General features: G+C 44.8%; 1 protein-coding gene across 9 annotated transcripts in view; it reads left to right on the plus strand.

Annotated features, from left to right (window-relative positions):
• Positions 1-22,373, plus strand: part of FHOD3 (formin homology 2 domain containing 3) — a 521,378-nt gene that overhangs the window by 61,309 nt on the left and 437,696 nt on the right. For all 9 annotated transcript variants that reach the window (XM_044934658.2, XM_044934661.2, XM_044934659.2 and 6 more), the window contains exons 2-3: positions 282-388; positions 14,610-14,674. In XM_044934658.2, coding sequence (XP_044790593.2) covers positions 282-388; positions 14,610-14,674 — 172 coding nt within the window. The remainder of the gene's footprint in view (positions 1-281; positions 389-14,609; positions 14,675-22,373) is intronic.

Consider the following 22,373-nt stretch of genomic DNA (forward strand, 5'->3'; position numbering starts at 1 on the left):
ATTGATTTATTTTAAAATACTGATTGATCAGTTAGGCTGTGCTGGATCTTAGTTACGACATGTGGGATCTTTAGTTGTGGCATATGGGATCTAGTTCCCTAACCAGGGATCAAACCTTGGCCCGCTGCACTGGGAGCATGGAGTCTTAGCCTCTGGACCACCAGGGAAGTTCCAGATAATGGTTGATTTCAGAAAACACACGAGGGCAACTGGAAGTGATTTCTGGGTTCCAGCCCCCACCACAGCAGCAGGCTGGGCTTAACAGGCTCTTTCTCTTGCAGCTGGACGACTGCACCCTGCAGCTCTCCCACAATGGTACTTACCTGGACTTGGAGGCCACCCTGGCCGAGCAACGGGACGAGTTAGAAGGCTTCCAGGATGACGCTGGGTAAGAGTGACTGCTGTCCCTGCCAGCTGGTCCCGACCCTCCACAAAATGGGGCTTCATTGAGGCCTTCAAATATTTTGGAGAAATCACCATAGCTTTCACCTTGTCTCACTCACAGTCACACAAAAGGACTCACCAGTAGTAACTGCAGACTCTTTGAATTTGAGTAGCTCTTCTTGGTAAGGTTACTCAGGGGTTGAGAATTTCTGGTGTAGTTAATTAAGCATGTGATATTTACATTCAAAGTTTCTTTTTAAACCAAACGTAGTTAAATTAATATTTTCCAGATTTTAGTGGATTGACAACTATTTTATACATTGTTTTTGTTGATAACTACTGGATATTTAGTTTTTTGGCAGATGCCCCTTTAGATCGTTTTATACTGTATCATCTTTTGAACTCATTAGTGGAAAAAATAATTATTAATTATGTTAGTTAATATCAAGTTACTTTTAGCCTATACCTAGAATTGCTTAGTATTTCTGATTGCTGTGAGTCTGAATAAAGCAATTCATATAAAAAACCAGAAATATATACAGAAAGCAAAGCCACTGTAGGAATATACCCATACAATTAGCCATTCCTATATTTATTAGATTATTTTTTCAAGTGATTGTTTTATTCTCTTCCAGATTTTTTTAACTTTTCGTGTCAAAATGATTTTTAACTCCCAGAAGAGTTGAAAGTAAAGCACTGACTTTTCCAAATAACCCTTTACCCAGCTTCCCATGATGTTAACATATTACATAACCAATGCAAATTTGCCCAAACCAAGACATTAATATTTGTAAAATACTATTATGTATTTATTAGATTATCAAAATATACTTTGGATGGGCCCCCGCACCTCCCTTTCTACTCCTCATTCATCCAGAACCAAATCTCTCTCTGATTTTATCACCTTCCTCCTTAGAAACCTTCAAAGGCTCCCTCTTCCTTTCCAAATAATGCCCAGCCATCTATGCCTGCTATTCAGGGATCTCTTCAAAAATTCTTTTGAGGCAACCTTTCCTGAGTTAACTGCAGTCAAATGAATATTATCTGAGAGTGCTGATTTTCATGAGTGGCTCAAAAAATGAGGAAAAGTGGGAGCCTTCATGGTGCTGCTTTCCTGACACCAGAATATATTGATGACTTCCCAAGTTTCCTCTGCTTAAATACCTATCACAAGTTATGGTCCTCTCCCCATTAACGGTCCCCTTAATTATTCCTCTTCTCTGCTGCTAAAATTCTCCTAGATCAGAACTGGGCCTGCCTGAATACGCAGCCTAGCCTTTTCTCAACACATTAGAGGCACTTAGCGTACACTAGGAGCCAGTGAACAGAGGAGCCCAGAATGGATTCCTGAGTGCCATGCGCTTGAGCACCGGGATCAGGGTCCTCGGTTGGAACCCAGTCAAGTTCTCTCAGGATGCCCTTCCTGTCTCCTGAGTGGATTCAGAAGCCATGAAAAGACCTGGGAAATGCCATAGGCTGTACACACATGAGGGGTATCTCTATTAAGTCACATCAAATTCTGCTCATCATCATTTTAAAAAATTACATTGTTAAGACTGAAAGATTTGGGGAAATTCCTTTGCTATAGTTTTTACCAAGTATTTGACAATGACATTCTTTTATTTAAGATGTCAGCATTAGGTTGCATGACAGTCTAATGGGATGACTTCATGTTTCATTGATCAAATAGATCTCAGGTGTGTTATGAGTAGATCATTGCCAATTTGAAAAATGTCCCTAGTGCTGTTGTGCTTGAAAACCATGACCTGTCTGATATTTTTCTTTCTTATCAAAACACGACTAGTTTGGAAGTGACAGCTTGGAAAAAAATGTTAATAGCTAAGAGTCTCAAGAGTTAAGAGTGGGGAAGAAAATAACCTTATGAAGCACCTGATATGCCAACCACATGCCGTTATTCATGGCATGTTTGTTTACTGGTTCATTTCCTTAATAGGCACAAACATGGGATTGGATTTTCTCATCTCCATGTTTCATTTGAAACAACTGAGGGCCAGGAGTTCAATTACATGTCCAGGGAGGCAGAGATGGTAGAAGGTGGAGCAATGTTTGACCGTAGGTGTGACTAGTTCCCAAGTCCATGCTCCTCTGCCATCCCAGGAGCTTCTGGAATATACATTTCAGGTTCTCCTGAGGATGTACATTGGCACCCTAGGGGACATACGGTTGGTTCATGCAAGGACTTCCTCAGTTCCAGGCTAATAACTATCTGTAGCTGGAGCAGCACCCGCTGCAGGGTGGCTCCATCCCCTGGTCCTGAGGCTACAGCTCATATTATAAACATGGTGTCCAGATGCCAGCTTCTTTGCAGCCATGCCTAGAGAGCCAGGGAGCCTGCTGCAAGCCCCCCAAAGCAGATCCTGGGGCTAACCTTCTCACCTTGTTCCCTTCTGAGCCATCACCTGACCATGGGTCCATCCGACAGGGGCAGCCTTGACCACATTTCTCCACCCTCATGGTATGGGGTCCTGGGGAAACAAGTTATGGCAAGATGAGAAGGCGGGACTCACAACGTGGGAAACCGCAAACACTGGGGAGGGAGGGGGTGGCCCAGAGGAGGTCGGGTAGCTGCACGTTTGACTGCTGGGTCCCAAACCCACCCCAGAATGGGGTTTCTATCTGAAATAGTCTTCATTTGTGGGATTCAGCCTTTGTCCTCTGGATGACTTTCCTGTTTATCTGGAAGAGTGTGAAGAAGCTACCTCTCCTGGTCTCTGGTTGGGAGAGCCCCTGGGCCTGGCCTGGGCTGCAGAAGACAGGCCGGGATGGTGCTGTCCTGGCATTGCTGGGTCACTTTGGTGATCCCTGGGTCCTGAGCACGTCCATGAACACTGGTGGCGTGTGGTGAGTTACTGGGTGTTGGCTGGAAGCAGCGTGATGGTGGAGGCTTCCTGCACAGGAGGGAGGTCTCTGGGTGCATCTGCAGGGCACACTTGCACTGAGTGGCCCTCCTGGGTCTTTTCTTAGAAGCTTGGCATTTGGCAGAGTCTGTGTGCCTGAGAGCTCATGCCTCCCTCAAACAGGAGTTAAAATATAATTTCCTCCTGGTTAAGAATTGCCCTTGTGAAGCGTGAAAAGGGCAAATGAAACCATTCTGTTTCTTGATTTTTGTTGTTGTTGTTGTTAAATTGTAGGAAAATACCTGCTCACGCTGTGGCCACTCAATGAAGATGGGTGGCAGGCTGTGTGGAGATGGTGGTGGTGTCGGTTGTGTGTGTTCAGAGTCAGTTTTTCTTGCTGGAAGGAGCTGGTTTCTTTGTTCTTGTCCATTACCCTGCTCTTTTCTGCCAGGACTAAAATTTAACTTACCCCTTGTTTATAATGATCACTCAGACTATATAGCTAGTTGGAGAAGAGGAGAAAGACCTTCAAAAGTACAAGGACAAAGCAATTATCATGCTAGCAGAGTAAAGCCAGGTCTTTTTATTGCCTTCCAAAGCCAGCGAAGTGAGTAGGCACAGCAGGGGCCAGTGGAAACTGAAGCCCCTGGGTTATTATTCCCGACTCTGCCATTGTGTGACATGGGGCAAGTCATTCTACCTCTGATGAGAGTTTATAAAATTTATTTATAAAATGAGGACAATGTTACCCACTCCCGTTTCCCTCCTTGTATAAGCAGTGACCCCAACAGAGTCTCAGGGCCTTAACCTCAGGGCTGTGTGACTATGGGAAGGTTACTTTACCTCTTTGAGCCTTGGTTTCCTTCTAAGTGCGGATAATATATATGCGATAATCATATATTATGATTATAATATAACCATCATACTGCCTCCTTGGGTTGTTGTGAGGTAAAATATGATGATGTATCTAAAACATTAAGCTGGTTCCCAGCATGTAATACAGACCCAAAGCTAGTAGCTTTAGCTATAGTTATAGTTGTAATTTGAGATCATGCACTGATATGGGAGTCATTGGGTTTTAGGACTGGACGGGGTCTATGCTGAGCTCTCATGGGGAGAGCTTATTGTTAGGAAAACCAAGGCTGGAGCCTTGCCCGTGGGGCAGAGGTGGCCCAGATTCTGCCTCCCCCAGCCCCCCAGCCCTGGACCTTGTTGCTCAGTCCCCGTCCCTGCCTCTGAAAGGAAAGGCACACTGGGGGCTGTCACAGAGAAACGGGGTTGGAGGTTAGACCTGAAGGTGAGAGGGTGGGGTTTTGCCAAGGTAGCGAGGGCCACAGGTCGGGGTGCGGTAGACCTGTGAGTGGGCCTGAGAAGCCCCGGGCTTCAGGGACGCTGGGGAGACCTGCGTGGTTGTTGGGCACGTCCCCAGGTGCTCCTGACCTGGAGGAACCCTGGACACTCACCTGTGCTTCTCTGGACTCCCCTCAGGCCTTCACTAGAGGGTCAGCGCTGAGACAGTGCTTCTTGCTCGGTTTTCTCATCCTGTGTCCACAGCACTGTGGGGGTGGGAAGGTCAGATGAGATGAGACCCTGAGGAGTGGGGGTGGGGAGAACGCAGTGTGAGCCTCAGAAATGAAGGATGTGAGGCCTGGGGGTGGGAAGGGCTGTGAGGAAGCCCATTCACAGGGGCAGGTGGGCCCCCACCCCACCCTGCCAGCCCCCATGCTTGGGGGGTGCAGAGGAGTTTGGGGAGAGCTCTTGTTTGACTCTTAGACACCCAGCTTCTCAGCCTGCAGGACGTGAGCCCTGAGGATCCATGTGTGTGTAGCAGGGGTCCAGGAACCCCTGAGATGTCTGCAGTTTGTTGGGTATGCAGGGTTTTGGGGTGGAGAAGGGTTTCATGGCCTTTCATCGGATACTCAAAGAGTTCTTTACTTTTCAAAATGTCAAGCTGGAAGGAATAAGAAGCCATTTTCCCTCCTTACTGTCTGATACAAAAGTTAACCTATGACATCTCTGTTGAAGTTTCCTTGGCATCTGGACCTGGTAGAAAGGGAAATCACTAAAATATATTTTAAACCTAAATCTAAAAACCTGCAGAACTCATCAAGCCAAACCAAACCACAAACAAAAACTTTAACAAAAGAGAGATTCTGGTTAAAGGTGTGGGTGGGATGCAGTAAAGGGTTTTCCTCCACTTTTCCTCTTAAGCCAGAAGAGGTTGTTGTCTGAGGTTCTCTTGGCAAATCACCAAAGAGTTAAGGGTCTCCCGTCTTCTCGGGAGAAGTGCAAGGCTTGGACTGCAGACCATCAGCCCTGCTTTGGTTACGGTGGAGGAATTGGGAGGGTGGTTTCAGTGCTGAGCTGAGCAGCGCAGCCCAGAGGCCCCTGCACACCTGTTCTGGATCAGCGCTAGACCAGAGCCTCCAATTACCCTGGGAGAAAGCCACTTAGAGGTGCTCGGACAAGACAAATGAGCTTCCATGCCAATTGGACAGTGGAACTGGCATGGCTACAAGTTCCCTCGAGTGCCAAATTGTGTGATAGGACAGACATGGTGACAGGTGGGCGTCAGGGCGCCCAGGTGGGTTCTGGGCTTTCTGATGTGGGTTGGACTCAGAAGAAAACTGACCTGCAAAGAGGGAGCTCTCCCAGAACCCCTCCAATGACAGAGCAGGGAGGCTGCAGTCAGTGTGGCCCACTGTGAGGGGGGAAGGGAGTGACCTAATGGGTCTGAACCTGGTGGCCAAGGAAGGCAGGTGGACTGGGGCCTGGGCCAGTGAAGGAATCTGTAGATATGATGCTCGTTGAGGGAGGGAAACAGGAGAAGAAAATGGACACATGCCATTAGGTGGATGGTATACAGATGATGGACTACTTAGAGAATTAGGGAGGTTATGGGGGGCAATTTGGGGAGGGGGAGAAGAGGTTTATACATGTTAATCTGGGATTATGTCAAGCTACCCTCAAGTTGCAAGGTGGCCAGGTGAGAAATATTGGCCTGGGACCCAGGTGAGAAACATCAAGGCCCAGAGAGATTGGGGGTGATCTCTTGGAGGGAGTTAAAAGCCCAAAACTTCTCTAAAATTTGAAGTCTATTTAAAAAAATTAACATTTAATTATTTTTATTTTGGGGGGAGCAGCACCATGTGGCATGTGGAATCTTAGTTCCCCAGCCGGAGATCAAACCCGTGCCCCATGCAGTGGAAGCACAGAGTCTTAACCGCTGGACCACTGGGAAGTCCCAAGTCTGTTTTTTAAAGTTTGGATAATTAAGCCATTTCAAGGGTAATAAATTGATTACAAGATGCTCTTAGGAACCCAGGCTTCTTTTATCTTTCTGATCTGTTATCCTGATGATATAGCTTTCATCTTTCATGCTTCATCATAGTTACAATATGGCTCTCCCATCAGCATTACATCAAGCCAGGAAGTCGTATGTTGAATACGGTACAGTTTTCTGTGATGTAAACAAGAGATTCCAAATTATGGCAGTTTATGTATAAAAGTAAAAATTTCTTTCCTGTGTAAGAGTCCAACTATACATAGTCTTCCTTGGGACTGGTAGAGCAGCCATTCATCCTCAAAATGAGAATTCCACCTCTGTGTCTAAAGTTGTTGCTTCAGCTTTTCCCTTTTCATCTGTATCCTAGCTTCCAGAAAGATAGAAATGGACAGAGAGAGTGCATGTCCATTCCTTGGGCACATAGCTTTCCCTTGCATGGCACTGGCCAAAACTTAGGTTCATGATCATGAATGGCGGGCTTCAGTCAGTTCAGTTCAGTTCAGTCACTTAGTCGTGTCCGACTCTTTGTGACCCCATGGACTGCAAGCCAAGCTTCCCTGTCCATCACCAACTCCCAGAGCTTGCTCAAACTCATGTCCATAGAGTTGGTGATGCCATCAACCATCTCCTCCTTTGTTGTCCCCTTTTCCTCCTGCTTTCAGTCTTTCCCAGTGAGTCAGTTCTTCACATTAGGTGACCAAAGTATTAGAGCTTGAGCTTGAGCTTCAGCATCAGTCCTTCCAATGAATATTGGGGATTTCCTTTAGGATTGACTGGTTGGATCTCCTTGCTGTCCAAGGGACTCAACAGTCTTCTCCCAATACCACAGTTCAAAAGCATCTTTGGCACTCAGCTTTATTTATGGTCCAACTCTCACATCCACACATGACTACTGGAAAAACCATAGCTTTGACTAGACAGACTTTTGTTAGCAAAGTAATGTCTGTGGTTTTTAATATGCTGTCTAGGTTGGTCATAGCTTTTCTTCCAAGGAGCAAGCATCTTTTAATTTCATGGCTGCAGTCACCCTCTGCAGTGATTTTGGAGCCCAAAAAAATAATCTCTCTCACTGTTTCCATTGTTTCCCCGTCTTTTTGCCATGAAGTGATGGGACCAGATGCCATGATCTTCTTTTTTTGAATGTTGAGTTTTTTAAGCCAGCTTTTTCACTCTTCTCTTTCACTTTCATCAAGAGGCTCTTTAGTTCCTCTTCACTTTCTGCCATAAGGGTGGTATCATCTACATGCCTGAGGTTATTGATATTTCTCCTGGCAATCTTGATTCCAGCTTATGCTTCATTCAGCCCAATATTTCACATGATGTACTCTGCACCTAAGTTAAATAAGCAGGGTGACGGTATACAGCCTTCATGTACTCCTGTCTGTTGTTCCATGTCCAGTTCTAACTGTTCCTTCTTGACCTGCATACAGATTTCTCAGGAGGCAGGTCAGGTGGTCTGATATTCCCATCTCTTGAAGAATTTTCCACAGTTTGTTGTGATCCACACAGTCAAAGGCTTTGGCATAGTCAATAAAGCAGAAGTAGATGTTTTTCTGGAATTCTCTCACTTTTTCAGTGAACCAACAGATGTTGGCAATTTGATCTCTGGTTCCTCTACCTTTTCTAAATCCAGCTTGATCATCTGGAAGTTCACAGTTCACGTACTGTTGAAGCCTGGCTTGGAGAATTTTGAGCATTACTTTACTAGCGTGTGACATGAGTGCAATTGTGCGGTAGTTTGAGCATTCTTTGGCATTGCCTTTCTTTGGGATTGAAATGAAAACTGGCCTTTTCCAGTCCTGTGGCCAGTGCTGAGTTTTCCAAATTTTCTGGCAAATTAGATATGTTACCAAAGCATACTATTACCCTATATTGCAGACAAGGAAGCTGAGCCTCATAGAGGCTAAGTAGCTTGTCTAGGATCACACAGCTGGCTTCAAAGTTTATTCTTTTCACCTATACTGTCTCCTAGGGGAGACCAGAATGTATCTGGAGATGAATGCAGTGACTACCAGCTCTCTTGGACTTTGAGCTTCTGAGCAAATTAATCTTCCCTAGTACTACTCTTTAACTCACTGATGACTGCATTAAATCCTTCTTCATTCCCCAGACTTAGCACTGGCCGAGTCTCAGAGGTTCAGAAGCTTACTAAGAGGAAGCTTATCCTGGGGCAACTGCTGGGGGGGCCCTGTCTCTGCTTCTGCTGCATTGTCCAATGTGTGTTTTCTACTCTTGACTGAAACCATAGCTTAGTTCAGTGGAGAAATATCTGGCAGCATTGATTCTGCTGTTGACTACAAGAAGAAGTCTTCAAGCCTTTGGCTCCATGCAACTCCATTCTCTTGAGCACAAGAGAATAACATAAGCACTTGTTCTTATATTGCAAAGACTTTATACATTTTCTTACAAAAATATTTTCTTGAGAGACAGGGATAGGACTGAAACACACGGGTTTCTGTGAGACTTGCTTGGTTAAACCGGATCTTCTTCCCGAGGCCATAGACATTATTGCAGAAGCTCATGTATTCTGAGAAAGCAGGAAGTTTGGGGGAAGTTCCTTCAGCGATAGTGCCGTCACGACCCTGGCACGTGTACCTTGGCTGAAGTCTCCTCTGATTGAATGTCTGTTTTAGTTCTCTCATCACTTGGGTGGCACTGGCCTTGGGTGTGGGCAGCTGATTGGCGTGGCTGCTCCCTTAGGCCTGTGATGTTTCTCTGGCAGTGGCTGTGCTGATAGGAATGGAATCTGAATCTCCCTGGGGAGCTTTAGGTCAAGTTAAACTGCCTTTGCCTCTTGGTCACCAGATTCTGGTAACTGATGCACTCCCATTTCACTCTGCTGCAAACAGGCAAACTTGGAAGGAGAGGCAGCTATGATACTGATCCAATAAGCCTGTATCAGGGAGAAAAAGACCATTAAAGTGCTTATGATGAACAGGCATTGACAGACTCTCACTGAGTTTAAGTTTTGGAACATGGAAGTTCCATGAAGGCAGATACCAGAGTTTGTATTAATTAGGGTTTTCCAGAGAAATAGAACGAGTAAGATATGCCTGTCCATCTAGTCTAATATAGCTAGTCTGTCGGGAGAGATTTATTTCAAGTAATTGGCTCACACCATTTTGGAGACCGGCAATTTGAAATTTGTAGAGTGGGCCAGCAGGCTGGAAATTCAGGTAAGAATTGAGGTTGCAGTCTTGAGTCCAGAATATGCATGGCAGGCTCATGGGCAGGATTTATATGTTGCTGTCTTGAGACAGATGGTCCTTTGTGGATCTGACACAGAGTCCAGCACACACTAGTCACCAGTGAACATGTGTGGAGTGAGGGAATGCATGAGGGCACGCCCAGCTGGGAGGCAGCATCAGGGAGGCGGTAGGCGTACAGACTCTGGGGTCAGGCTGCCTGGGTTGGGTTCGAGCTCTGTCACTTTTTAATGTGACTTCAGCTATGTTGCATAACTCTTCTGGGCCACAATTTCCTGACTTTCAAAATGGCAATCATATTACCTACTTCATAGGAGTTTTCTGAAGACTAAATCTGTATAAATTAGTTGGAACCTCATCTGGCACATGATAAGCATTCCATAAATGTTAACAACTATTATGATTATTATTTGCTGAACCCAGACTGACATAGTATCCCACTGGGGAGAGGGGAAAGCATACCCGTGATTATTTAATTTTCCTCTGAAAATTTCAGCTGTGAAATAGAAGACAAGGGCATATTTACTAGAACAATGGGGATAAACTGATTATTTTTAAATGGATGAAATGATTATTTCTCTAAAAGAAGCTAAATGAATCAGCCAAAAGATTTTTAGGGTCAATAGTAGCAGCAAGATGGCATATGTAAAAGAAATGCATAACAATCAGCATTACCCAATTACAAAATACAGTGGTGGGAGGAGGGAAGCTACCAAATTTAAGAGACCTTTTGATGGATGTTGTCTATACATTGATATTTGATGTAGATAAATAAAACATGGACATCATGTAATTCTTGAATTCTTAGGATTAAACCTTATTTGGTCCTGTTTTATTATATTCATGTATTTTAAGTTTTGGTTTGTCAATTTTTTTTTTAAGATATTTCCATCTTAATTTTTTGTGTCCTTTTCTGTTAGATTTTAGTATTGAGGTTAAACCAGTTCCTTAAAACACCTGGGACACTTTTTATCCTTAGTAAACGCTGGAGAAGGTTATTGAGTGAGGCACTTGTGCAGCAGACGGCAGGATGATGCGAATGGTGGAGTCAGGGACTCTGCTGTCAGCCCAGGTCTGTTTCCATCAGTCACGTGACTTTATGCAGGTTACGTTATTACTACAAGCTTTGCTTCTCTGTCTGCACAATGGGCACAACAGTGGTACCCGCTCCAAAGGTAGGAGAAAGTCGGGGTTGGGGGAGATGAAGGACAATGTCTGTGGACCTGGGTGCACTCACCACCCCACGGCCTCTGCCTTGGCAGCCCCTCTCCTTTGCCATGGACTCCTGGGATCTGGCCCCTCATCCCCCGTCAAGGGGCTTCCACAGCCTTTAGTCTCAAATTCCACTCAGATTTCTTCCATCATTGGATTCTGTGCAAAGGGGCAAACAGGGAAGGAGGTGGCAATATTGAGACAAAGGATTTATAAGTGATAAAGACAACTTAAAAATATATAGGCCTTTTTTTGTTCTATGCTCTCTCAAATTCCGTTCGAGTTTAACTTTACCAATCTAATTGCCTGTTTTCTCAACATATGAGCACAGAAAAGATGGCACCTCCAGAATGGTGGGCTAGTGGCTTCCTCAGAAAGACTGTGCTAGTTCTCATACAGGTGCCCGGATCCTTTGTGACCACGGGACTGGAGAATTCTGTGGGAAAACTGAAACACCTCCTCCAAACGAAGCTCTGTAGTTGTCTGAAGATAAAAGTAGGGGCTCTCAGTGGGCCCTTCTGAACTTCTCCAGAACCCCTGAGGAATTCTGAACTATTTTCTCCTGCCATCCTGTGCTTCCTCCTCTCTGGGCATCTCAAGCATGTATTTTGTCTATTGCTCATTTATTTTTGATAACTGCTGGTAACATGAGTTACAAAAAATCTTCCAGGTAAGAGAACTTTGGGTTTGCTGTGTCCAGTAGTTAGGGTCTGGCCTCTTTCAGGGGTTCACTAGTTGCTGCTCCCAGCTCTGCCCCATCTCAGCCCTGGGGAGACTGCATGCCCGGTGACTGCTGTTCCCACCCCACCTTTCCTGGTAGTTCACTCAAGAGGCTGTTCAGCAACTCAATTCAACGCACTGAATGGGATCTTTCTTCCTAGTATGACCATAGGAATGGAAGGAGTGTCGTCACTAGGAATGTCTAGATAAATTTAAATAAAATGAGATGGGAAAGGAATATGTTCCAGATGAAGGGTCAGGATAACCCCCCAGAAGAACAATTAAATGAAATGGAAATAGGCAGTGTGCAAGAGAAAAGAGTTCAGCATAGTGGTTGTAAAGGTGATCCAAGAACTCAGGGAACCAATGGACGCACAGAGAGAGACGTTACAAGAAGTTTTTAACAAAGAGTTAGAAAATATAAAGAACAACCAAATAGAGTTGAAGAATACAATAATTTTAGTAAAAAAATACACTAGAAGGAATAAATAGCAGAATAAGTGAAGCAGAAGAATGAATCGGTGAGCTGGAAGATAGAATGGTGGAAATCACTGCCCGAGAACAGAATAATGAATAAAAAGAAATGAGGACAGTCTCAGAGACTTCTGGGACAATATCAGATGTACCAACATTTGCATTATAGGGGTCTCATAAGGAGAAGAGAAAGGACCTGAGAAAACAGTTGAAGAGATAATAGCTGAAAACTTCCATGACATCAGAAGGGAAACAGTCACCCAAGTCCAGAAAGCACAGAGAGTCCCAGGCAGGATAAACCCAAGGAGGAAGATGCTGAGAGACAGAGTAATCAAGTGGACAAACGTTAAAGACAAGGAAAAATATTAAAAGCAACAAGTAATATCCATGGCAATCCTCATAAGGTTATCAGCTGACTTTTCAGCAGAAACTCTGCAAGCAAGAAGGGAGTGGCATGATGAGAGGGAAAAACCTACAAAAAAGAATACTCTACCTAGCAAGGCTCTCTTCAGATTTGATGGAGAAGCCAAAGCTTTACTGACAAGCAAAAGCTCAAAGAACTCAACACCACCAAATCATCTTTAAAACAAATGCAAATTGAGATAGTACCATTGAAACATATACATTATCATATATAAAATAGATAGCCAATGGGAATTTGGTGTATGAGGCATGGAGCTCAAATCTGGTGCTTTGTGATAACCTGGAGCAATGGAATGGGGTAGGAGGTGGGAGGAGGTTCAAGAGGGTGGGGGCATAAGTATGCATCTGTGCGTGCTAAGTCGCTTCAGTTGTGTCCGACTCTTCGTTACCCTATGGACTATAGCCTGCCAGCTTCTTCTGTCCTCTTCCTGACCCAGGGATCGAACCTACATCTCCTGTGGCTCCTGCTTTGCAGGCAGGTTCTTTACCACTGAGCCACCTGGCAAGCCTGGACATATGTATGCTTATGGCTGATTCATGTTGATGTATGGCAGAAACCAACACAATACTGTGAAATAATTTTCCTCCAATTAAAAATAAATCATAAAAACAAATGCTAAAGGAAGTTCTCTTGGTGGAAAAGAAAAGGCTATAACTAGAAATGAGAAAATTACAAAATGGGAAAGCTCACCTGTAAAGGACTGTCAAGAGAGAAAAAGGTTTTTTGTACATGAAGAAGATAGTTTCGAAGAAGTCTGTGTTTATAGGAATCTCAAACTTGTCTTTGAAGATGGGTCGAGTGTTGTGTATTTGCAAACTCAAGACTGGTATCTTGCACATAGCAAAAGCTAAAAGGAGGGACTTGTGGGCATTTGAAGGGACTGTGAGTGCAGACTCTGCCTACAAGGAGCTGCCAGATAGAGGCTGCTCCATGTTTTTGTAGGACCATATGAGTGATTTTCTTTTCCCCTTTAAAAGAATTTTTAAAAGTTTTTTTTTTTTTTAAACCATGCTTTCCCCTCTTATCTGGTCTCAAGAATAAAACATATGATCTGGTACTGTAATTCCTGTGACTTCATATTTATAATATCATGTGCCCTGGTGAGATTTATGTGCCCTTTTCTTCCAGCATAACCATAAAACCAGGAAGCAGGAAAGCACTGTGAGACTCTGTTATACACGGAGCCCTGAGGGGGAGGGCTGAATGTGGCCTGCAGAGTGATGGGGAGGGAACTCAGCTACTGAGACACTGAGCTGATTACCCGCTCCTGGGATGGTTCCTGGCTCTGTTTAACCTGGCTTCCCTCTTTTTTCCCAAAGCTCAAAGCCTTTTCTACACCAGGAAGACAGAACTCATATGCTCCCCATATATCTTCTCTTATGCCCTCTGGGCTTTGGTTTTCCTCTGTAAGAGTGGGCTGAGCCTTTGTAGAAGGAGAACAGGGGGTGGGGGCATCCTGTATCTTCCTCTATAAGAAATGAAGTGAAAAGGAAGCAAAGGTGAGACAAGGTGCAGTATAAATTGACATCCTAATGACAAATAGCCTACACGCTGTCTTTACTGGACCCCATCTTCCTGTTGGAGCAATAGAGAAAAAATGTGTCTTGAATTGTCACACAGAAAAACGGTTTTTTCTGATTGCTCCACTAAGTGTGTCCTTTCTCTATATCCGAAAACATGTAAAAGTAGCCATGGGAATGATCAAGCAGATTTGTGCTGTTACATTCCAGGGATTTCACTTGATGGGCACAGATTTTAAAAACTTCCCAACATGGTCAGGCATGAGTACATGTGACTCTGTGGAGCAGACCAGGTTTGGCAATGAAATGCCTGTGCCAGTCTAACAGAGTCAAACTTCATTGTTTTATTTTCTGTAAAGTCCTGTGACATCACAGTATTTCAGGATAGTTATTCAGTGTGGGTTTCTGCTTATCTGGAGCCTCCCCAGGTGGGCGTGTCCAAACCATCAGGTTGATTGATAGCAGGTAGGTTACCTTGCCAACCCCTCTGACGCCAATGAATGTTTTGTCTCCTGTCTCCATTAGGCGGGGCAAGAAGCACAGCATCATCCTAAGGACACAGCTGTCCGTGAGGGTCCATGCCTGCATCGGTGAGTGACATCTGCAGAAGGGTGTGCTTGCCGTCTGCCCTCAGTGATTACACTTGTGATAGTTGATGCCACTTCTGGGAATAAAATGCAGTATTCACTCTTATGCTCTCTATGCTTGGGTTAGCCCCTAGCACAAATGGTTAGAGTTTTTAGGGAAGCAGTTTTTGGCAGTTGTTTTTGAAAGCTACCTCTTTCATTCTGGCTTTCTTTGCTGTTTGGCTGGTGAGTAGAGCTGGAGGTAAGATGGATTGTTGATGAGATTCTTTTTGTCAGCGTGGGGAGAGATGAGGTTCTTTGTGGGGCTGTGCCAGGGTGAACCTCCAGCCAGCTGAAGTGACTTTCATGTGCCTCCTGGTGACTCTCTACAGACCCTGTGGTCTCAGGCGATTGAAAGGGAAATCTCAGGTCAATATAGGACGGGCCACACGTGGATGCACAGCAGTTGATGTTGAGCAGATTATTTGTGGTTCAGATGGCCTGCCTGTGGTCACATAAGAAACCTCACCAGCGCCCATTCCTGCAGCCATTGATTTTCCTGGACCCCCTGGTTTCTCCTCTGTACACGTGGGCTGCATGGCAATGAGAGCGGTAATTTATGTTAAGCAGACAGACTCCACGGGAAGGTTTCCTCCTGGCACTGGTCCAAGTTGAGGCAAGTACGTAACATAAAAAGAGAGGACCTAAATTTCGCCTTATGCACAGAAGTTTTCCACATCTGAGTCAGTTTGCATTCATTTAATACGTGTCATGGTCTTAAGTCAGGCCTCTAATTAGGAGAGCACCGGTCATCCTGCCAAGACCCAGTCTACACCTGGAGAGTGGCGTGCATGGGGGCAGTGGAAGGAACCGTTTCCAGTCCCTCCTCCTCCTCCCTGCTTTCCTGTTGGAGACCCAGGGATGGGGTGAGGGAGCAGCTGATGTGGAGGGGAATCTGGGTAATTCTGTTTCATTTGCGGTTAAGTGGGTGAGGCTGTGAGTGTCTTGAGGAACAACCTTTGTCTGACCCTGTGGTTGATGAGTAATTGTGCAGCTGACACAAAAACCTAAGGAGCTGGAGGGTCAGTGTGTTGGGAGGGTTCGTGATCTTGTTGGAAACGAAGTGAGAGAAATCTGTGGGATCTTCAGCACTGACCCTGCTTTTCAACTGCCTGTAGCACTGAGTGGCCTTAAAATATGCACAGGCACTTGATTGTATTTAATCATTTACTTCCTTGATTACCTGCTTTATAGTTTCTCCAGTTATTTTATGTGTGTAAATCATGTCTACCTGTAGAAAAGTCTTGTGATCTATGACTTTGGTAAACTCCCCTCCGACCCTTGTCCTGAATCTAGAACAAAGCCAGGTGCATACAGTGTGCTGAATACAACAGATACTGAATGCTGGTTGAAATATAGCAGATATCCAGTCAAATTTGGGACATGAGTATGAATTGGCATTTCCCAGGAAGAGTAAGGCACCGGAAAGCAGATTTACATTACAACAGGCTAGATCAGAGTCCTAATGGGCTAACTTGTCTTACGAAAATTCACTTATTTGCAGTATACCCTTAAAATGTTTCAAATACAGGATTTTTCTAGCTAGCTGACTTCCATATTACTGACTCACTGCATTAACTGATGTATTGTTCCGTAGTCCCGGGTGATACATGTAAACACACATCTCATCCCCATGGCAACTGAACCCCAGCAGCCAGTCCAGCCCAGCCTGCTGTCTCCCCAGACATCCAGGTCTTCCTGCTCAAAGGGTAGAACTGGGTGCTGACAGGATCAGTGTGTTTGTTCCCAAACCTGCTTATGCCAGTTGTATTTGCTATTAGAATTAGGTAATTAAATGGGACGTGAACACTTTGTAAACTGATTAAGTATGAGTATACAAAGTCACTGCTTTGAGTATGTTGAAAACGATTCAAAATTCCTTACTATAAAAGCATTTCTTGTCAATGTGAGTGGGTTGTGATAACCATAAAAGGTGTAGTGTTATAAAAATCCAGGATTTTGGTCTTTGTAAGCATCTTCAGTACTTGCTTCACTTCAAAGACACCGAGATTGGGCATCAGAGACTGTATTATGTGAGTGGCTCATGAAAGAAAGTCCATGGGGAGTCCCACTGGACCTTTATTCAAAGAAAGGTCATGGCCCTAAATGATGGGCAGGTGCATCTCCTGAGCAGTGTGCCTGGCAACCAACTGTGTCCCATCCCAGAGAAACTGACAGTCAGTCACCATGGCTGCAAGTTAAGAGTCTTAAGGTGCGTATGTGTCATTTTTAAAAGACTTTATGCTTTAATCGCTTTTCACCATTATATTACCTCAGGCCTGAGTATATTAAATGAGAAGATTTGACTGTGTGAATTACCATCAATACCCAAGAAGGCAAAGTTTCTTCTTTGTATTAAAAAACCCTCTTTGTCCTTCTGTGTCCCATTATTGACAAGATCTGAAATAGATTTAATAGCGCAATACTAAGTATTACCCTTTGGTTTATGTCTATACAAAGGAATGAACGCATGCTGTGTGTGGTGTACCAGCTGCCATTGTGATACAGTTTTTCCCTTTCCAAATGGAAATATTAGGTGAGATTTCTTTGGGATTAAAAAAAAGACAACCAAACCTGGAACAATCTTAAGGTGAAATGGCAAAGGGAAACATGATAGAGGGAAAAAACCCTTTTTCACATCAGTTAGTTGAATCCCTGTTCTTTTTCAAGATCACTTCCCCTCTTCCCCATCTAAGAAATGGTTGAACGATTGCAGGCATGGGGCAGTGGCTGCTGTCAGTCTAGCACCATATGCAGCTCCCCCAAAAACTTTCCTTCCTGCCGCACGATTGGACTGGGGGGATCCAGGATTCCTGTAGGCTAGTGGGCTTAAAATGCTGTCAAGTGAATTTCTCCAAAGTCGTGTTTTCTTCACCCCAATTCTCTTCTCCTTCACCTCTGTTGTCACTAAGTATAGGAATGTTTAGAATCCAGGACTGCTTGTGGATGAATTGGAGGTAGCATGCCTTTGGAATTCTCCAGTGTTAGCGCTGGAGGTCTGTACCCGTTGGGATGAGAGTGGAGTGGAGCCTTCACGATTAGCGACCGAGCAAACCTCATGAGAAATGAAAGCCATGGGGCACTGCGGTGATGGTCCCAGCTAGCAGCTGGGACAGGGGTCTTTGCTGATAGCACGGCAGGAAGCTGGAATGAGTTTTTGGTACATAGAGAGGCCCCATGCTCTTTGTACCTCTGGACTCCTCTCCACTGTATGACTTTGCACATTTTTAGCATGACCGCTTGATGTAACATAAAGTAGCAAACACTGTATGCCTTTGCCTTCTTCTAGTTTCAGTCTCTCAAAAAGATAGTGGTCAAATTATGGAGATGAACTTAACAGATACAAAGTTAAAAAATATATATATATGACAGGCATGTGAAGTCTGCATTTAATGAGGTTAGTTAGAGAAAAAAACTTTTCTGGTCCCAGCAAGTGATCCTATTGCCAGAAGCCAGAAAAATGTTCAGAGGGCCAACTGGCCCTGATGACTAAATTTCATCATGAAGAGAAAAGGAGTGGAAGAATTGGAATTGAGAGTTAAAAAAAAGTAAGGTTTGAAGTCATTAGGATCCTAAAGTTAATATCTGCAAGTCTTCTATGGGCCATATTTGGAGGCATTGTGTTTGACTTCAAACCTCTGTGCTTCAGTTTTGTGAAGCAAACCCTGTCTTCTCATCAAGCAAGTAAAGCCTGTTGACTGATTCTCTGGGACCCATTAGGCTGACACTTTCAAGTATCCAGCTAGAGTTTAAAAGGATGAAAAATTGGCTGAAGATTCCAAAGTGCCATCTATGCTTGCAGTCGGGAGGAACAACCCATGTGAAGGGTCTTTAGACCTTTTAGAGCGTGTTTCCCCAAACCTCTGAGATGACAAAGGCTGCCCATAGGAGAGAGGTGAGGTCGGCAGAAGCTGGCAAGGTGGCAGAAGTGATTAAGCTCTCCACGAGCTTAGTTTCATATCTCATTAAAGGTCAAATCACAAGGATAAAGCCAATTTATTTATTTGTTTATTTTGGCTGTACTGGGTATTCATTGTTGCATGGGCTTTTTCTCTAGTTGTGGTGATTGGTCGCTTCTCTTGTTGCAGAGCATGGGCTCTGCAGCACAGGCTCAGTTGTTGTGGAGCACAGGCTTAGTTGCTCCCTGGATCTTCCCAGACCAGGGATCAAACCTGTGTCTCCTGCATTGGCAGGTGAATTCTTTACCACTGAGCCACCAGGGAAGCCCACAAGGATACAAAAACAACGTAAGGAAAGGCTGTTCCATCCGCTGATGCAGAAGAGTAATTTTTCAGCAACTGAAACATCAGCAGAACAAAGCATCAAAATGTTTGTAGAGTGTTTTCCTCTCATGAGCTGTACCGTGCAGCTGTGTGCTTCGTGTTACTATGTCACAGCAGAGAGCTAAATGACAGTGGAGCGTTTCTTTAAGAAGAACCTTCTAGAGCAAAAGTGACTGCAGCAATTCAGCTCATGTGCCAACAGATGGAGATGCGGTGGCTCCCTGCGGCACGGTATTGAGAGGGATCCTGAGGCTGAGTGCAGTCTTTTGGGAGGGATCCTCTCAATGCCGGCTTTCACTGGTGGTGATGGAGGTGGTGTGTGAGTGTGTGGTGTGGGGCTCTTGGTGAGGTCTAGACTTGGTCCAGTGTCTGAATCCCCTCTGGCTACAGTGTAGAGGGCCCACGGCTTCCTGTGCAGAGAGTGGGGATGGAGCTGTGGCCCACGAGCGCGGCCACCACCAACTCCTCCCTTTCTCAGGTTCTTTTTTCTCATGCCTGTTAGTGTGAGCATGGCTCCTCCTTCCTTTCCCGCCTTGCTGGGTGTTCTGACTGAGTGTCTTTTCCTCGTTTGCTCAGTGTGAGCTGGTTTTGTGTGTGGCTGAGCCCAGCTGGCCCTGCAGGGGGCTCCGTCCCCTCCAGCCACTGAATAGCACCCGTGTGGTGCTTCTATATTTGCTAATAAAGATGAGGATCTGCTGGCACCATGGACGGTGAGACCCTCGGCCTGTGCAGTGATGCACCTTAGCTTGGAGGACCAGTCTGTCTAGGTGCCAGGGTGGGGAACCCCATGGGTGCTTCCAGTTCTCTGTTGTCTGAGGTGGCAGGCCTCCCCCTGTCTCCTGTCTACCTGTATAAACAGAGTAAAAACGACTGTTTTCTGACCAGGAGACAGCCCCAGAGTCATTCTTTCTCCCCTTGGACCCCTTGCCCTTCTTTCTCGGACTTCAGCTCTTGGACCTGGGCTTCTTACTGACTCTGTCCTGCATCCCATAGGAGGCAAGTTCTATCCTGGTGCTGCCTCTGCAGAGTTAGGTCACAGGTGGGGTTCCCTCTTGCTCTGTTTGTGAAAGTCACAGGGGTCGAGCTCACAGTGTCTTGAACACACACTTCCCTAGTGGGTTTAGGTGCAGTGGGTCACATTTCCTGTTTTCTGTTCTTTGATGGCGGGATCTGGTGATTCTCCACGAACCCCAGAGCCCATTCCTATTCCTGCTATCTTTCTGTGGAGCCCGAGTGGCTGGCTGCGGCCTCGGCACAAGAGGGCTTGGCTTTGAAATCCTGACTCTCCCTTTGCAGAAGGAGACGTCCAGTGACTGTTCTGTGTTTTTTGTTTTAGACTTCCTCCCTTTTACAATAAGTCTGTGACCCATTTTCGCCCAGAGTTCTGCTCTCTAGGTAAAGACAAGCTCTTTGGGTTAATCAGATTAAACACTTCTTATCATCTGTTTCCTATTAATCTGTCTCAGCTCCCAGATGACAGACCTCACGAAATGTCCATGTGTCTAGAAGGCCATTGGGTCTGGGCTGGGGAAGATTGACCTATTGACTCTCTTCACTCTCTCTGGGGGCTGCCTGCCTCTAAGATGCCTTATGGTCAAACAGTGATCAACAGATATGCGCTCCCCCCCACCCAAAAATAAAAAAGGAAGAAGGGATATGGGAAGGAGGTGAAACATACCACCAGGTTATCAAACAACATATCTGTCATAAATACTATAGACTTAGAGGAGATAGGTCAGCAAGGATTTGTTGCCCAAAATTAAAATAACAACAAGATATTAAAGAATTGCTTTACTATCTTCAGACACATAAGTAAACATAAATGTGGAGGCAAATAAAGAAAAGGAGACACAAACCTATGAGAGAACGCAAGAACCTTCCAGATGCAGCTGGAAACTCAGGTCAGCTACGGAAATTAAGAGGCATCCAGAGAGGAAATATGGTTGTGGGCAAATGTGAATTGAAGCCCAGGCAAGAAAAGCAGATGTATCAGGGTCTCTTATGGCAGCTGTTTCATCTTTGTGCTCTCTACTGCCATCCCAAGACTTTTCCTTTTTTAAATGATTAATTCATTGCCTCTGTAGGACTGTGTTACCTTTCCTTTCTAAGGATCTCTGGATGTTGGATGATGGAATTTGAATATTGCCTTGGAACCATTACCTTGAGTTTGTTTGTCTTGTCCTAGTGAAATTCTTCCCTGGTGGTTCAGAGGAAAGAATCTGCCTGCAAGGCGGGAGTCCTGGGTTCAGTCCCTGGGTCAGGAAGATCCCCTGGAGGAGGACATGGCAACCCACTCCAGTATTCTTGCCTAGAGAATCCCCATGGACAGAGGAGCCTGGCAGGCTGCAGTCCATGGGGTCGCAAAAGAGTTGGACACGACTGAGTGACTAAGCACAGTACAGTGGAATTCTAGCCAGTGGCAACAAAAAATTGACACTGAAGCATGTAATCGTATTGGTGGAGACACCTGTAGCTGATGTTACAAGACAAGTTCAAACGACATGCTGGCAGTTAGACTCCAAAGTTGCTGTCTAGTAGAACCTTTCTTCTATCTGGAAAACAACTCCTGGTAAGGAAATCGCTGTGCTTTTGATTTCTTCAAGACTGGTCTTTCTATAACTGCTTTCCACTCCCAGGTCTGACCTGATGGTGGAGTGTAATGCAAGTTCTAGTTCCTGGCTCTCTGCACCAGTGTCTGTCCCCATGAAGAGACAACCTCATTTTTATCATGGATCAATAAGACTGTATGTCAGAAAACAAACGCTTTGTCTCCAATTTCTAGAGACATTGATATCCAGAGGACTTAGGAGCTGAAAAGGATGCATGGCCTGCAAAGGTCCTGCTGCATGGGGGTTCTCCAAGGATTGGGTGAACACTTGTGTACTTTTCAGGTCTTGCTGAGAGACTTGAAGACAACAGATTTCTAGGGAAGGGGATTCTTTGGGCATTTTACTGATTTCTGTTGTGTTAGAAATACAAAATGGGAGGTATTTTAACTTGTAAAGAAAGCACTTGCAAAATATTAGTAGTTCAGCAAAATATGTAGCCAGTTTAAGCTTTAATTTGAAGGAAAAAAAAGAGGTTGGAGGAATTGTTATAAGTGCTGTTGGTCTCAAATTCACATAATAAGAGTAATAGCGACAGAATAGCTTGCTCCTTGGGAAAAAATAAAAGCTGTGACAAACCTAGACAGCATATTAAAAAGCAAAGATGTTACTTTGCTGACAAAGGTCTGTCTAGTACAAGGTATGGTTTTTTCCAGTAGTCATGTATGGATGTAAGAGTTGGCTCATAAAGAAAGCTGAGTGCCAAAGAATTGATGCTTTTGAACTGTGGTGTTGGAGAAGACTCTTTGAGAGTCCCTTGGACTGCAAGGAGAT

The sequence above is a fragment of the Bubalus bubalis genome, chromosome 22 (assembly GCF_019923935.1).
Source record: "Bubalus bubalis isolate 160015118507 breed Murrah chromosome 22, NDDB_SH_1, whole genome shotgun sequence".
NCBI classification, from domain to species: domain Eukaryota; kingdom Metazoa; phylum Chordata; class Mammalia; order Artiodactyla; family Bovidae; genus Bubalus; species Bubalus bubalis.